Source organism: Pipistrellus kuhlii, unplaced genomic scaffold, assembly GCF_014108245.1.
Source record: "Pipistrellus kuhlii isolate mPipKuh1 unplaced genomic scaffold, mPipKuh1.p scaffold_m20_p_1, whole genome shotgun sequence".
NCBI lineage: Eukaryota > Metazoa > Chordata > Mammalia > Chiroptera > Vespertilionidae > Pipistrellus > Pipistrellus kuhlii.
In genome coordinates this window covers 63708741-63723453 of record NW_023425404.1, presented here as the reverse complement: position 1 = coordinate 63723453, position 14713 = coordinate 63708741, and the positions used below count along the sequence as shown (strand labels likewise).

Sequence of the window (14713 nt, the reverse complement as noted above, 5' to 3'; positions counted from 1 at the left end):
CCTCCTTGACCTGCGAGGGAACTCGGGGCCGGGCAATGCCAGGGGAGGACCTGGCCAGATCTGGGGGAGTTGGTCCTTCCTCTCCCGCTGCCCAGCATGGGGATCCCTGTGGCGCTCTGGGAGTTCCCATGCCACCTCTTTCCAACTGGCAGCTTTGCAGACACCTCCACCCCAAGCAACATGCTCAGGTCCTGAGCCAGGGAGGAAGGTCAGGGGATCCAGAGATCCAGTTCACTCAGACTTATGCTTTCTGCTCAGCTACCACACCTGTGCGCCCCACACTAAACAAATGAACACATAGAGTTAAAGCAACACGATCATCTGCATTTTATTGGCACCTCATTTACAAATTTCCAACCTTCACAGCCCCTCCTTCAACTCCAGGTCCTTCTCTCCCATCTCCCTCAAACTGCCCCATGCCAGGGATATATATATATATATATATATATATATATATATATATATATATATATATATATATATATATAGCCAAGGTAGACTCAGCCTACTCAGCAGACCTATCCTGTGTCCTCAGGGGAAGTCATTATCCAAGGCTACAGCCACAACAGGAATCCTCATAAGACCAAACTCTGATGGCAGGGAAGGCTGGATCTTGCCATAGGGCATAAGTGGTTTTTGGGGTGGGGGAAGGTGAGCAGTATGGTAGGCAGAGGTGGTAAAGGCTGGTAGATTAGTGCTGGACCCCGATGGGGGTTGAAGCCCAGTCTCTGCCCAGGTAGACTCTCTCCAGGTACTCAGAGGCGGGAGGGGGCTCCTCCAGCCACTGTCACTGTCTCCCCGGTAATGTAACTGGCATCTTCAGAGCACAGGAAAGACACAATGCCTGCACAGTCTTCCGGCACGCCTAACCTGGGGTATAAGGAAGACAAAGAAGGGGTAAAAATCAAACAGGCCAGGCCCCCCCAGAGAATGAAATTTACTTAATAAGTATCAGTTGATTTTTCAGGACCAGTGTACATGTCCATCAAATTGGGTTATCATGATGATAAGCTGTTATAGTTTAGTTTGAGCACAAATACTGTACTCTGAAAAAACCACTACAAGTTATAGTCAAATAATAGAGATACTTTGTTCTTCAGAAAACCGATGGCACCAAAATCCAAAATTTTATAGATAAACTTGTGAGCAACTATTTTATACTTCAAATAATTTGCTAGTCAAGTGTCAGGGAGTCTGTGAGATAGTAAATGGTTTGTTTAAAATTACTCCATTTGCACGGCTTTAATTCACAGATAACATTTTTAGGAATCTATTTTTGTCCCTTAGAGTCAGGTTCATTTTGTGAGAATGTGCTAATTCTCAGTGTTTATATCAGTGATTGCTTAGTTGGGAACATTTTAACGTAACTGCCAGAGTTCTCTAGAGGTGGGGCAGAGTGCATATCTCAAACCTAGATTAGTGATTCTTCACCTAGCTGTACATTGTAATTATCAGGAAGGCTTAACACCTTCTCCCCTTCCCCCCCCCTCCCCCCCCCTCCACCTCTTACCCCCTTCCCCCCCGCCCAAAAGATGCCCAGGACCTGCCTTGGACCAATAAGAAGGAATCTTTGGGCCCTGGCTGGGTAGCTCAGTTGACTAGAGCATTGACCCAATACACCAAGGCTGTGGGTTCAATCCCCAGTCAGGGCACATACAAGAAACAGCCAATGAAAGCATACCTAAGTGGAACAAATCGAAGTTTTTTTCTCTCTCTCCCTCTCTCTTAAATAAAAAAAAAAAAAAAAATCTTGGGAGTGGGCCTGACCATCTGTAGTTTCGTAAGCTCCCTAGCTGAGTGGAACAGGCACCCGTGATTGAGAAGCAGGGGGCCAGTGAATCGCTGGGGCTCTAGGAAGACAACACCTTGGCTTATTAGTGAGCTGTGAACTTGGCCTGCAGCTCATGCCTGACATCAGATGGCTTTGGGGGCACTGGAGGGGATCTTCTTCCTTAAGGAGGAAGTAGTCCTTGAGGGACAAGATGGAGAAGCTGAAGACCAGCGTTCCCAGAAGCCACAAGTTGGAGGGAGGCAGGGAACCTGGAGGACAGGGAGCCAGATGAAGGTGCTCTAGCAGTTCGTCCAGCCCCTGGGGGAACAGGCCAGTTTTCTTAGGCAAGAGGAGTTTGGGGACTTAGTAAAAGCGCTCCAGTCCTTTTATTTGGGTAGTAGGATCATCAACCATGTTTGAAAACATGACTTTAAAAACACACATGACTTTCATTCAAAGAGAACTAAAAAAGCATGATTTGGTTTGGTCCCTAGAAGCGAGGGATGCCTCGAGGTGGAGGCAAGCAGCCAGCTGGAGAGAGGAGCCAGAGCCTTCCCTGCGGAACCCTGGACTCATCAGGGTTTGCGTTTGGCAATGGAAGCCGACGCCTGTCCCGGCCTCACTGTGGTGACCAGCGATCACGAGCTTGTGAAGTGTGTGGTTTGAGGCAGAGGAGAGCGTGCCCTGTCGTCTGTGGGACCAGGAGACGCGAGTTGCGGGCTGTGTGAGGGGCCATATCTCCCATCTCTATCCCTCTTCTCTCTCTCTGGGACACCTCACCTTTTGATCCGTAGCATTTCTTTTAAGCTCTCCTCTCTTGCCTCGTCCATCCACAACTGCAGGAAAAGGGGACTCTCTTTATGTGAAAGAAGAAGAAAGGGGGACAAGCAGGGGGGAACTGGCCACCCGCACATCGCCACTTCCTACGTCTGCCTAGCCCCCAGCCTCTCCCCACTGCCCTCTTCCATTTCATTCTTTTCAGATTCATTCTTTTCAGAGGCATTTCACTGGCTCTCCCCCTTCCCACCCACTTAAGGAGACATGAAACGGTGTGAGCAGAGTCTGAACTTCTCAGTGTCCACCGAACACCTGGAGGAAGAAGGGGGCTGGGCTGGCCAGGTGGCTGGCACGGAGGGGGGCGACAGGAGAGCTGGGGAGGGGAGCAGTGATGGGGAGCTCAGGACCCCGAGCCAGCTTTCCCAGCAGGATGCAGGACAGCCCCTCCTCACCACTTGGCTGAAGTTAGTCTTGATGATTCCGGGCGCCAGGCAGTTCACCCTTATGTTACTCTGGGCCAGTTCCATGGCCAGGTTCTTGCCGAGGCCCAGCAAGGCTGTCTTACTGACATTGTAAGGGCCCAGGCCCTGGGGAGAGGAAACATGGGTTCATTCTTGGTTCTTATTGGAAGACATTCAGGGCAGTAGGTAACAGGGCAGCTCCTGGAATGGAGGGCCCCAGTTAGAAAATGGAACCCTCCCCAATGCTGGGGTTTCGTGGAGACGGGGCATCTGTTTTATGGGAAGGGACTTAGGGTGACTGGAAGGTGCCAGATGGAGGAAGGGATGGGAGTAGCGGAGAAAGGGGCTCTTACAGGAAAAGGGGTGTAGGCTGCTATGGAGGCCACAATCACCACGGAGCCACCTCTGGAAAAAGAAGAGAATGACCCTCTTCTCACAGAGACCCCCGCCCTCAGACACGTGGGGCCCGTCACACCCCTGCTCCCTCTCCTCCGTACCCTCGTTTCTCCATCTCCGGCACCACTGCCTTTGTCATCAGGGCCATGGCCTTCACATTAATGCCCAAAATCTGGAACCGAGAGAAGAAGGTGAACAGCATAAGCGGAGAGCTAGAGAGCACAGGGTAAGAGCAGCCATAATAGGTTCTCTCAGACCTGCCCGACGGGGCTGGTGGAGATCTTAGAGATGATTTCCGGGTCCTTACAAGAGACGAAACCAAGGTCCAGAGAGAAAGAAGTGTCTTACCAGTGCGTTCAGTGAGAGGAAGAACATCAGGCTGGGCGAGAAAGCACGGAGCCTGGCTCACCTGTTCCCTAACTAGCCAAGCATGATTCAGCCTAGAACGAACATAGCTCTCAGGGCTACGTTGGATTTGAGCTGGATTTTCTCTGTTTCTTCTCATCAGGGAGAGCCTGGGATTAGGTTGGCCTCCGGGGATCTGCCAGGGAGTGGGCTGTGCTTCCCAGGGACAATAAGCATTCCCGCACTCTGGCTCCGGAGCTCAGGGACTGGGTGCTCCTGGCCTCCAGGATGGATTGTCTGGGGAACATTTGCTGGAAAGTGGGTTTATGAGGAGAAGTGGGATCACTTTGGGGAAGCTGGGACATAGGCTGGAATCAAAACCTCACACCCACAATTTAAAACAAACGCATTGCCACTGCGCTGAGATAGTCCCCTCCCATGGCCCCTGGCAAACTCTTATTTTGAAAAATTTCAATTGTACAGAAAAGTTTAAAAAGAAGTGCAATGGTTATCTTTTTCCTAGACTCATCAATTGTTCACATTTTGTCCCATTTTCCCTATGTTTTTTTCCCGAACCACTGAAAGTTAAGTTGCAGGTGTCATAATGCTCTAACACTAATACTTATGGATAGTCTCACACCCAAGAAATTTAACACCGATAATAATGATTTTACCTAATGTGCTGTCCATAATAACATTTCCCAATTGTCTCCCCTATGTTCTTTTATTTAAAAAAAAAAAAAGTTTTTATTGATTTCAGAGAGAGGAAGGGAAAGGGAGAGGTAGAAACATCAATGATGAGATCATCAATTGGCTGCCTTCTGCACGCCCCCTACTGGGGATAGAGTCCCTAACCTGGGCATTACCCTGACCACGGAATCGAACTGTGACCTCTTGGTTCAGAGGTCGATGCTCAACCTCTGAGCAACAGGCGGTACTCCCATTTGTCCTTATTTGAAAAATGCAAGTTTTAATCAAGAATCAGCCCTGGCATTTAGATTTGATGTACTGTGATATTTCTTTTAAATGCAAACTAAAAAGAAAAATTACTTGGTGTAAAATTATTTTCCTGTGGTCTCCATTCAGACTGCTCATGAAAGATGTTTTTCTACTTTAAAGAATATCAATCAGGAACCAACTCACTGAAGAACATTCGGCACTTTGGTCTCTATGTCTGTGAAACACCGATAAAGTACAATATTTCTGGATTCTTAAACTTCAGTGTGGAGATATTGATGACATTAGAAGAAAAGAAAAATCAGGGGCAACTATAAAAACCTGGCATTTCCACACCATGTGGGAATATTAACCTTAATAAACAGAGACAGATATTTTAATTGAGGTTTTACAATTAAAGCGTGCAGGTGAGTGAAATATATTATAAATGTAGTGTAATGATACACATTCGCAGAAAACCCAAAATCCCACACTTGAATTCGGACAGCGGGACCTCCAATTTACTGTGGCAGCGAAGAAGAACAGAGTCGCAGGTCTTTTCGAAAGGCTGTGTGTTATAAAGCAGCAACGGAGGCCATTTCACCAGCATTGGTATTTTATGGAACTAGCGGCTATTAAAGTTCTCCAACTCACGCGAAATACTCTTTTTTATTGGCAGCTGAACGAGAGGACAGATGGTGTGCAAATTTAAATGTATCAGTTATTGGCAGATTAGCTGCCGTGCCTGCTGGAAATAAACCAGGAAGAACACCTGCATAAGGGCACAGTGAAGGCTGGGGTGTAGGGAAGGAGCGAATGGAAGGAGACAAACTGGGAGAAGCAGCAGTGACCGTGATGGGCAGGGAGAGGAAGCCACGCCCCACCAGCCCTTCCCAGGTGCGCTCCGCGTGCAAATCCCAAGCTCACAAGTTCTAGAACGTGGCACCTGACAGATGTATGTAAAAGCAGACAGAGTGTGTGCTGTTCTCTGAGGCCCGCCCCTGGCTGCGTCATTCCCTCTCACCTTGTCCCACACCTCCTCGGTGACGTCCATGAGGTTTCCGAAGAAAGGGTTGACGGCAGCGTTGGAGACCAGGATGTCGATGCCCCCATAACGCTTCACGGCCTGGAGGGAGTAAGGTGGGAATCAGGGCTTCGGGTCAGTTGGGGACGACCTGATTAATGCTGACAGAGAATTCCTAGTCAGGAACAAGAGGATGTAAGAACGACATCTCTGTTTCTTGAAACATTTTTCTCTAAAACCACCCTCACCTCTGCTGCTAAACACGTAAGGTCGCCTCACTTCCTTGACATCTTTTCTTCCTGCCCCCACTTCTTCTACGGCTGTCGCTGACCCTTTGCTCATTACACCTTCTCTTTGGGGTGCTGCTTTATTCTCATGGCCTCGCTGTCACGTCAAAATCTATTTCTAGACCCTCTTCTTCTCAGATGGAATCCCAGCCCCATTTCTCCAAGTGCTTACTGTCCAGTTCTCTTTGATACGAGTTACCATTATCTCAAACTCAGCCTTTCCACACCTCCCTGAAAAGAGGAACTGGTTTAGATGGACTCAGAAAGTTACCACTGGGAGGGGCCTGTAGGTCAGTTAGCCTCATGTCCTCAGGGTGAAGGTGATAACTCTCAGGTCCGGGTAAATTAATTTCTCAAGACCCAAAAGTCAGGAATGACATATGAGGGTCAGCTAAGCACAGGAGGCCTGTTCATTTTTGGTCTTTGAGAAAGGCAGAGGGATTTTCTCAGGGCACAAAGCTACAATAGTTAGTGGTGGCAGAACTGAAATCGGTCTGATGGGTGGGGGTGGGGGGAGGACACCCGTCTGGGATTAAAGCAGTTCTGTACTTGGTGTCATCCCTACACCCCACTTTAATGGCTTGGAGGCATGGAAGATTCAAGGCAGAGCTGAGATTGAAACTGGGAAAACCAAGAGTAACATCTCACTTCCTTACTAAATAGTAAGTATGTGGTAGCAGGAATGTGCTGGAGTAATGATCAAACAGAATCTGCCAACAACATATCACCCTGAAATGAGACTTTGCCTTTGCCTAGTACTGGCAATTTTTTGTTATCCTCATCCGAGGATATGCTTTTATTGCTGTTGCTTTTTAAATCCTCACACGAGGGTATTTTTTCCAATTGGGGGAGAGGAAGACGGAGAGGAGGAGGGGGAGGGGGAGGGGGAGGGGGAGGGAGAGATGAGAGAGGCACAATGACCAGTTGCCTCCTGCATGTGCCCTGACTGGGGGTGGGGAGTGAACCAGGAACCAAGGCACATGCCCTTGACTGGGAATCAAACCCTCGACCCCTTGGTTCAAGGGCTGATGCTCTCACCACTGAGAAAAACTGGCTAGTGCTGTTTTTTATTTTTAGGGAGAAGGAAGGAGGGAGAGAGGGAGAGAGGGAGGGAGGGAGAGAGGGAGGGAGGGAGAGAGGGAATCATTGATGTGAGAGAAAATCATACCCCGACTGGGGACTGAACCGCAACTTAGGTATGTGCCCTGATCGGGAATTGAGCCTGTAACCTTTAGATGTACAGGATGATGGTCCAACCAAGCCACACCAGTCGGGGCCAGACCTGGCTATTTTGATGCCTGGGGCAAGCGGCATTAAATGGGCCCTCCGTTGACTTTGTGCTTCACGATTTGGCGCAGGGAGGGGTGTTATTAACAATGTGTACCATCTGCTAGCTCCCGTTTTAACAAATTATTCTTGCTAACTAGGTGCTAAGCTCAGATGTTTTGAACGCCTGAGCTGTCAACAAGTAAATTTCACAAAAATGTAAAACACATAACCTTTTAAAACCAGTATTAATACTTTCTTGTGCTCTCTACACTTTAGTGTCCTGGCACCGAGCCCCGGTCTGTGTAAGCCTGGCGTAGGGACTTGTGACTCAGAAAGAGCAGAATACGTTAGGCAGTGTGTGCTGCTGCTGTGCGTGTCTTTGGGGGAGGGGGGGAGGTGGTGGTGGATTGCACAGAATCACCTGGAACGCTTTTCTATTTCTGCTGGGCATCCCTCTCCATCTAGGCCTATCAGCATGGACAGGGGAGGAGGCTGGGTTTTGATTGAACATAGATAGAGGACCATAGAAGATTAATGAGAAAGGTATTCTGGCTTTCCAGCTGGTGTCTTCTAAGCCTTTCTCTAAATTGTGCACTCAACTACATAAAATAGGCATTGTTTGCTCTGTATCCTGAGGATATAGTGTGTGTGTGTGTGTGTGTGTGTGTGTGTGTGTGTGTGTATATATATATATATATATATATATATTTATATATATTTATATATTTATATATTTATATATATTATATATATTTTATTATTTTTTTACAGAGGAAGGGACAGGGATAGAGAGCTAGGAACATTGATGAGAGAGAAACATCGACCAGCTGCCTCCTGTACACCTCCCCACTGGGAATGTGCCCGCAATCAAGGTATATGCCCTTGACTGGAATCGAACCTGGGACCCTTGAGTCCGCAGACTGACACTCTATCCACTGAGCCAAACCGGTTTCGGCCCGAGGATATTTTTTCCATTGCTTTTTCAGAGAATGGAAGGGAGGGAGAGAGAGAAACATTGATGGAAGAGAGACACATTCATTGGTTGCCTCTCGCATGAGCCCTCACCAGGGGCAGGGAGCAAGCCCGTAACACAGGTATGTGCCCGAGACCCTTTGGTGTGAAGACTGACACTCTAACCACTGAGCATGCCGGCCAGGGTGCGTTCGGTATATTTTTTAGAAAAACATAATCAAGTGGAGCAGCGGCTGATCTGGTTTCCACTCACCACGCCTTTGAGAAGCTTCCCGGCGCAGGTTAGGAGGTTACTGGGTAGTCACTATCCTCAGAGCACAGCTCTCCTCATCACAGGGTGACAGCTGGCAGCTGGGAGCACACAGCTCCAATTGCTAACAAGTATCCTGTTATTCTCCACCCTGGCATTGCCCCGAGAGCCGTTCTGCTCCTCTCTTCTGTTTCCCATTTCTTGACACCGGGTTAGAAAAAAAAGTCTTGGCTGGTTCCACTCAACGCCTCTTGGGCACACCCATTTGGTGCCACCACCACTGCTCCAGGCCGGAGTGACAGCAACAGCTTCCTCAGGGATCTCCTTGGCTCAGTCTCCTCTATTCCGGCGCATCCTTCCTACCAGTGCCAGGTTCTCTCTCTTTAATAACATCTTCAGCTTGCTCAAAACCTCCACGGCCTCTCATTTCGGAGAAGTGTGTTGAAACTCCGTTGGGAGGCTGTGGGGGCCCCAGGGCCCCCTCCTTCCCACCAGCCCTTGACACCGCACTCCCGACCCTGTGCTTAGCTGTGGGGCTGACGGTGCTCTCCTCTTCCCTTCCGTCCCTCCTGGGCTGCCTGCTCATTCTGCAGGGTCATCTGGGATCCTGTCCTACTCCATGTCCATCCCACCTAGTTCTCAAGGTTTAGCTCAAGCTTCGCCACTGGGCCCGGGCTGCAGGATTTTGACATTAAGCTTCCACAGACTTTCATATGGCTAGTCACTAATTGGCCCAGCATCCCAGGTGGCTCCCTTCCGCCTCAGGATCAAGGTCCCAATCTCGGCTTGGTCCGGCAGCCTATGGCAGACGAGGTCACTTTCTTGAACTTACATTTGGCTTTCTCCAACCACGTTTAAAAAACACACAGGTATATATCTTTAAACTAGCAGCCCTGACCATGAATCTGTGCGCCAGTAGCTCTCTGCGGGGCCTGGCCGCTCCGTGCCCGCTGTCCAGAGGCTCTCTGCAGCCCAGAGGCCCATCCACGGCCAGGCGTGGAATGCTTGCCTTGTTGCCATGGCAACAAAGCAAGCATTCTGCCAGGCTGCTCATGCTGCCCACTCTCAGCGGCTGCCCCCTCCTGCCCCCGAGACTGGAGGACTCCGGAGGGGCTGAGAGGACTGGGCGCAAGCATCTTTGTGATGGAGTGGTGGTTAATTTGCATATTACCCTTTTATTAGATACGTTTTTATTGTTTGTTTTTTTTTGAGAGAGAGGAAGGGAGAGGGAGAGATAGAAACATTGATGAAACACTGACTGGCTGCCTCCTGCATGTCCATGACCCTGGCATGTGCCCTGACTGGGAATGGAACTGGTGACCTTTTGGTGCATGGGACCATGCTCAACCGAGGCACATAAGCCTGGCTCCAATGCTCACATGGGCATTCCCAAACAGTTCTTTCAAAATGGAATAACCTTATGCCACCAACATCCCACTCTTCTAATATTACCCAAGTAATTTCTGTCATTTGGTTAGTACAATGGCTGGCAAACTGTGGCTTAGCCACATGCGGCTCTTTAGCCCCTTGAGTGTGGCCATTCCACAAAATACCATGGCCTGGGTGAGTCTATTTTGAAGAAGTGGTGTTAAAAGTTTAAAAAATTTGGCTCTCAAAATTTCAGCCGAAACCGGTTTAGCTCAGTGGATAGAATGTACTTGCCAAGTACGAAGTCTGACACTGGCTTAGACTTGCGTTTGAGAGTAAAGTCCAAGTGGGCACACGACGCCTGACCTGACGACAATGGGGAAATGCCCGGCAGTCTTCAGGCAGCTTGGCATGTCTGGATGACCCTCAGCTCCTTTCTTACTGGCTGTTGGACTTTGGGATATAGCCCCACTTTTCTGAGCGGAAAATAGTCTGTGCCTTGTTTGGGTTGCTGTCAGGGTTAGAGATGACCTGTGTAACACCCTGAACAAAGTGGATGGCACACAGTAGGTGGCTGAAACATGGTGGCCTTCCTCCTGCAGGTTTCCAGGGACTGTCTCTACGCTGAGGAACTGGGGATTGACGGCTGATTTGCTCACAGGGCAGGGACATCTATTTTGTGGTTGTATCTAACTTTTCATCTGCCCAATTAGATTGCAGGCTACTGGAGAACCTGGACCAGCTGTTTTTTTTGTGTGTTTTTGTTTTGTTTTTCTTTTTGGGGGCCCCCAAGGGCTGCTGCAGGGCTGAAGCATTGGAGTGGTTTTTGATTCTCTGACTGGAATGATGGATGATTCTTAGAGACAAAACAGAAAGGCACACAATCAAAGTGTGCTGGTGGACTGGTGTGGGTGTGCAGAACACACTGCTTTGTTTTAGTTAATAGTGCTGGCTTGGATCACACCCATGTGGTCCAGGAAAGCCGGGAAGGAGGCTGAGGCTGGTTCCCTTCCGCCACCTCCTGGCTGTGCCCATATCCTTGCTGCTCACCGTGGTCACCAGCCGCTCCCGGTCCTCAGCCTTCCCCACGTGGCACACGGTGCCCGTCACGCTCAGCCCCTCCCCCTGCAGCGCCGCCACTGCCCGGTCCACGTTCTGCTGCTTCCGGCTGCTGACCACCACGTGGGCCCCATCCTGGGCCAGCCGCCTAGCGATGGCCAAGCCGATCCTGTGGGCAGAGAGAGATGGACGGTCAAGGCGAGCACCGGGAAGAGGGCTCCGGAGCCAGACTGCCCTGGTTTGAATTCTAGCTTTCCTTTTGGACACTCGTTTACTTTAGTTTTCTTATGGTTTTGGCCTCAGACTAGGTTCCCAGAAGTGACATCACCTTCCACAGGCCCCTCCACCATGGACTACAGGCCTCATCCTCTGTAGTCACTGAGGGGAAAGAAATGAGCTAAAGGTGCAGCAGCAGCCACTTCCATGATTGGAAGAGCCCTGCCCCCAAATGAAAGGATGGGTCTCTGGTCAAAAATGTAATTTTTAAAATTTTATTTTGCTCTCCTGAGAGTGAGGGTTATACATTTTGCAATTGTTAGCTATTGGTGTTTCCAGTATATTGTATTTTATATTCGTGCAGAGTTGGTGTCTAGCAAAGTTCTGTAGTCAGAAGCAGTATAGACAAGAGTGATAGGTACAGAGATAGGCTGTGCAATGGAGGCCAAAATGTACTCAGCCAAACAAAAATTTGAATAGTATGTGAGTCTGGTGTCCAGCCTAGGTAAGGGGCGCGGTTCTGGGAGACTTGCCGAGGCGCCCAAATGGGGTGTCTGGAACACTTCCATAGTCCATGGAGGCAGTGGGATAGTGTGTGTGTGTGTGTGTGTGTGTATACATATATATACACAATATATATAATTTATTATTATTTAAATATATTTTATTGATTTTTATAGAGAGGGATAGAGAGTTAGAAACATCGATGAGTCACCGATCAGCTGCCTCTTGCACACCCCCTACTGGGGATGTGCCCGCAACCAAGGTACATGCCCTTGACCGGAATCGAACCTGGGACCTCAGTCTGCAGGCCGACGCTCTATCCACTGAGCCAAACCGGTCTCGGCTCTACATTTACAGTACGTATTTTAAAAATCTGGGCTATCTTGAACCTCTGGCATCTGGTCTTCCTAGACTCAGGGCCAGTGGGTTGGAGACGCAGGGCTGCAGGGGGCAGCACTGAGCTGGCGCAATGGCGCAGAGGCGGCGGCGATGGAGACTGGGAGGCCTCAGGCCAACCACGTGGCTCCTGACTTCCTGGGCCGCGTGAGTCTGAGGACGCGACCCGGGAGGACAGGACGGGAGTCACCGCCTGTTTCCAGATACCGGGGGGCCTCAAAGCCTCCGGGCCGGGCACTCACCCATCGGTGGAGGCCGTTACCAGGGCCACCTTATTCGCGAGCAGGTCCCGGCGCGCCACCCCGGAGCTGGCCATCCGCACCGACTTCCAGGACCGGACACAACCGCCCAACAGCAACCCCGCCTTCCGCATGGCGCCGACCTGTGGTGCAAGGTCCCGCCCCCCCTTGCGGGGCGGTGCGAGGGGCGGGCCTCCTCCCACGCGGTCCGCTCCGCCGCCCTCGGACTGGACCGCCCCTCCCGCTCTGCGCCGGCGCGCTTCGTGCGGGGAACAGACTATGGTTGCGGGCGCCCCCTGCCGGCGCATGGCCGCCGCGCGGCGCAGCCCCCTGCTCTGTTCTGGCGGGTGTGGGACAGTGCTGTGCGTCCAGATTTCCTGAAGGGCCCACCCCACCGCTGGAGCCCTCGCACTCCCCCTTCCACATCTGCTTGCCCTCATTTTTCGGGGGGCAAGGGGTGCAGCTTTGAGTTGGTTGCTTTTGCTTCCCAGAACTTCAGGATGGACCTTCTCTGAAAAAGTCTGGGTCTAAATATATGACAGCCCCAAAATGGGGCAATTGTTTTGCCATTGCCCGTAGAGATGAGGCCTGTGTGCACTACATGACGGTCTCAGGTGAGGGTGGGGGCGCCTGAGAGAGAGACATAATGGGGACAGCTGGGCCAGGCCTGACACTGCCCTTCATTCTAGCTCAAGGTCACCTCCATCTTGACAAGCCTGGAGGGCAGGCTCTGATCAGTGTGGTAACCAGTGTTCAGGGACAGGACTCTGATACCCTTTACCACAAGGGGACTTCCCCATTATGCAGGGCCTAATGGCAGCAGGGAGGCCCCCAAACCAGTGGGAAAACAGAGAAATCTGTAGGATTCTCTTCTCCACAACCAGCAAGTTCCCAGGTCCTAGCCTCCAATAAATATGTAAAAGCACTTTATAAACTGTAAACTATTAAACATAGTAATTATTGCCACAGGCCAGACTCTTCATCTGTAAACTAAGAATGCGGGAGTAGATGATGAATAAAGTCCTCTCTACTATAAATTGTGTCCAAGACTTCAGCCTCCACTTCTGCCAAGTGGGCTGAAATGATCTCCCTGCAGGGTTTCTGGGAGAATTAATAAATCTGGATGGCTTATGGCACACTGTACAAAGGCCCTGGCAGACCCAAGTGCTAGTGCCCGAATAGGTTTAATCCAGTGGCCTCTAAAAGCCAGACTGAGAAGTGGTACTATCCATGGCAAAGTTTTCACTAGTTCAAGGCAAAATGAGAAAATAAAGAAAATGTAGTGAGTATCATAAAGCTAAGCTTAATTGACTTAACAGATACTCCTTTATTCTGGCATAGGCTTTTGCTTTTGTGTGTGCATTAGTCTTTTTGTTAGGAAAAGATGATGAAAGCAGATGGGTAGGTTGAGGAAAGTGTTGTGAGTTGGCAAAATCACCAGTTTGGGAACCCTAGGTCAGTCCCTACAACTGGAGGAGAGAGAATGCTGGTCTGTGAAATTCAGTTTGGGGGATTGTTGTTTAATAGAATTTATACTTGCCAAAGATTCATGTAGTGTATGTATAGGTTAGCTGGTCAGCTGAAAAGGGGATTTCAGCAGTCAAAAGGGTGTGTGTGGGTAACAAGTAATATAACAACACATAACGGATTTATAGTATATTCCTCAACCAATAAGTTACAGCTGCAGTACTCTGTTTTGGTACTCAGCACATCCCGTTGAGATAAGAGAGCTTAAGTCCAATCTCCCCCATATCGGGGAAAACTGACTCTCTGACTGGTGCCCCTCAGTCTGAAACTCATGAATTATTGACAGGCTGGATAGTGTGACACCGCTCTTCCTCCTCCCCGCTCAGAGCTAATGCACGGTGGGAACGCTTCCCGGTGCTCTCCACCTGCCCCTGGGGCTGGGACAGCGGGTGTAGGAGGACTGGGGTAGGGGTTCCCTGGGCTTTCAGGTCTCAAAGGGACAAGCCTGAAGGGCAAATTTGATCTCTCATCACCTCCTGCCCAGAGGTGGGTAGCCAGATCCAGGAGCTGATGTTGTGAGGGAGATGGAGGGAGATCATACTCCAAAAAGCAAGGGGTTCTGGGAAGAGAATTCTGGCCTGGGAGCTCCGTGAACATCGGCTTCTCCTCATCTGGGCAGGCTCGGTATTCGGCCTCCAGCACCACCTGGGAGCACTCAGGGGACACTAGGGAGGGGATCTGAAAAGAAAAGGGCAGAGTGTGGGATCTCTAGCTCCTCCTCATGAAGCTGGTTTATTGGGGAGAGGGTAGGACATTTTTGGGGAAAATACATGGGTGTGTTGGAGTCTCTTTGAAATGGGAACTTTAATAGACAATGGATTGTTCTTGTATGGACTTGGTACCTGAGGAGTGGAAAATAACTGACCTTGCCTGGAGGGTAGAAAGTTGCTACTCCCTCCCCCTCCTGGACCTGAAG

General features: G+C 50.0%; 1 protein-coding gene across 1 annotated transcript; it reads right to left on the bottom strand.

The window, feature by feature from the left end:
- Positions 1 to 488: 488 nt before the first annotated feature.
- Positions 489 to 12448, bottom strand: LOC118725686 (dehydrogenase/reductase SDR family member 4). The gene is made up of 8 exons (XM_036449714.2): positions 12274 to 12448; positions 10907 to 11084; positions 5711 to 5812; positions 3507 to 3577; positions 3363 to 3414; positions 3001 to 3135; positions 2552 to 2607; positions 489 to 870 (listed from the first exon to the last, which is right to left on the bottom strand). The coding sequence occupies exons 1-8, from the start codon at positions 12402 to 12404 to the stop codon at positions 756 to 758; spliced, it is 840 nt and encodes a 279-aa protein (XP_036305607.1). The 5' UTR covers positions 12405 to 12448; the 3' UTR covers positions 489 to 755.
- Positions 12449 to 14713: the final 2265 nt, after the last annotated feature.

Bases quoted from the DNA above. Each gene is read 5' to 3' on its own strand.
- LOC118725686 (XM_036449714.2), bottom strand. From the start codon at position 12,404: ATGCGGAAGGCGGGGTTGCTGTTGGGCGGTTGTGTCCGGTCCTGGAAG. The intron at 3,578-5,710 runs GTGAGAGGGAAT...TCTCGGTTCCAG, and splicing joins CCGAGGAGGTGTGGGACAAG to ATTTTGGGCATTAATGTGAA. The intron at 3,415-3,506 runs GTACGGAGGAGA...TTCTTTTTCCAG, and splicing joins CCGGAGATGGAGAAACGAGG to AGGTGGCTCCGTGGTGATTG.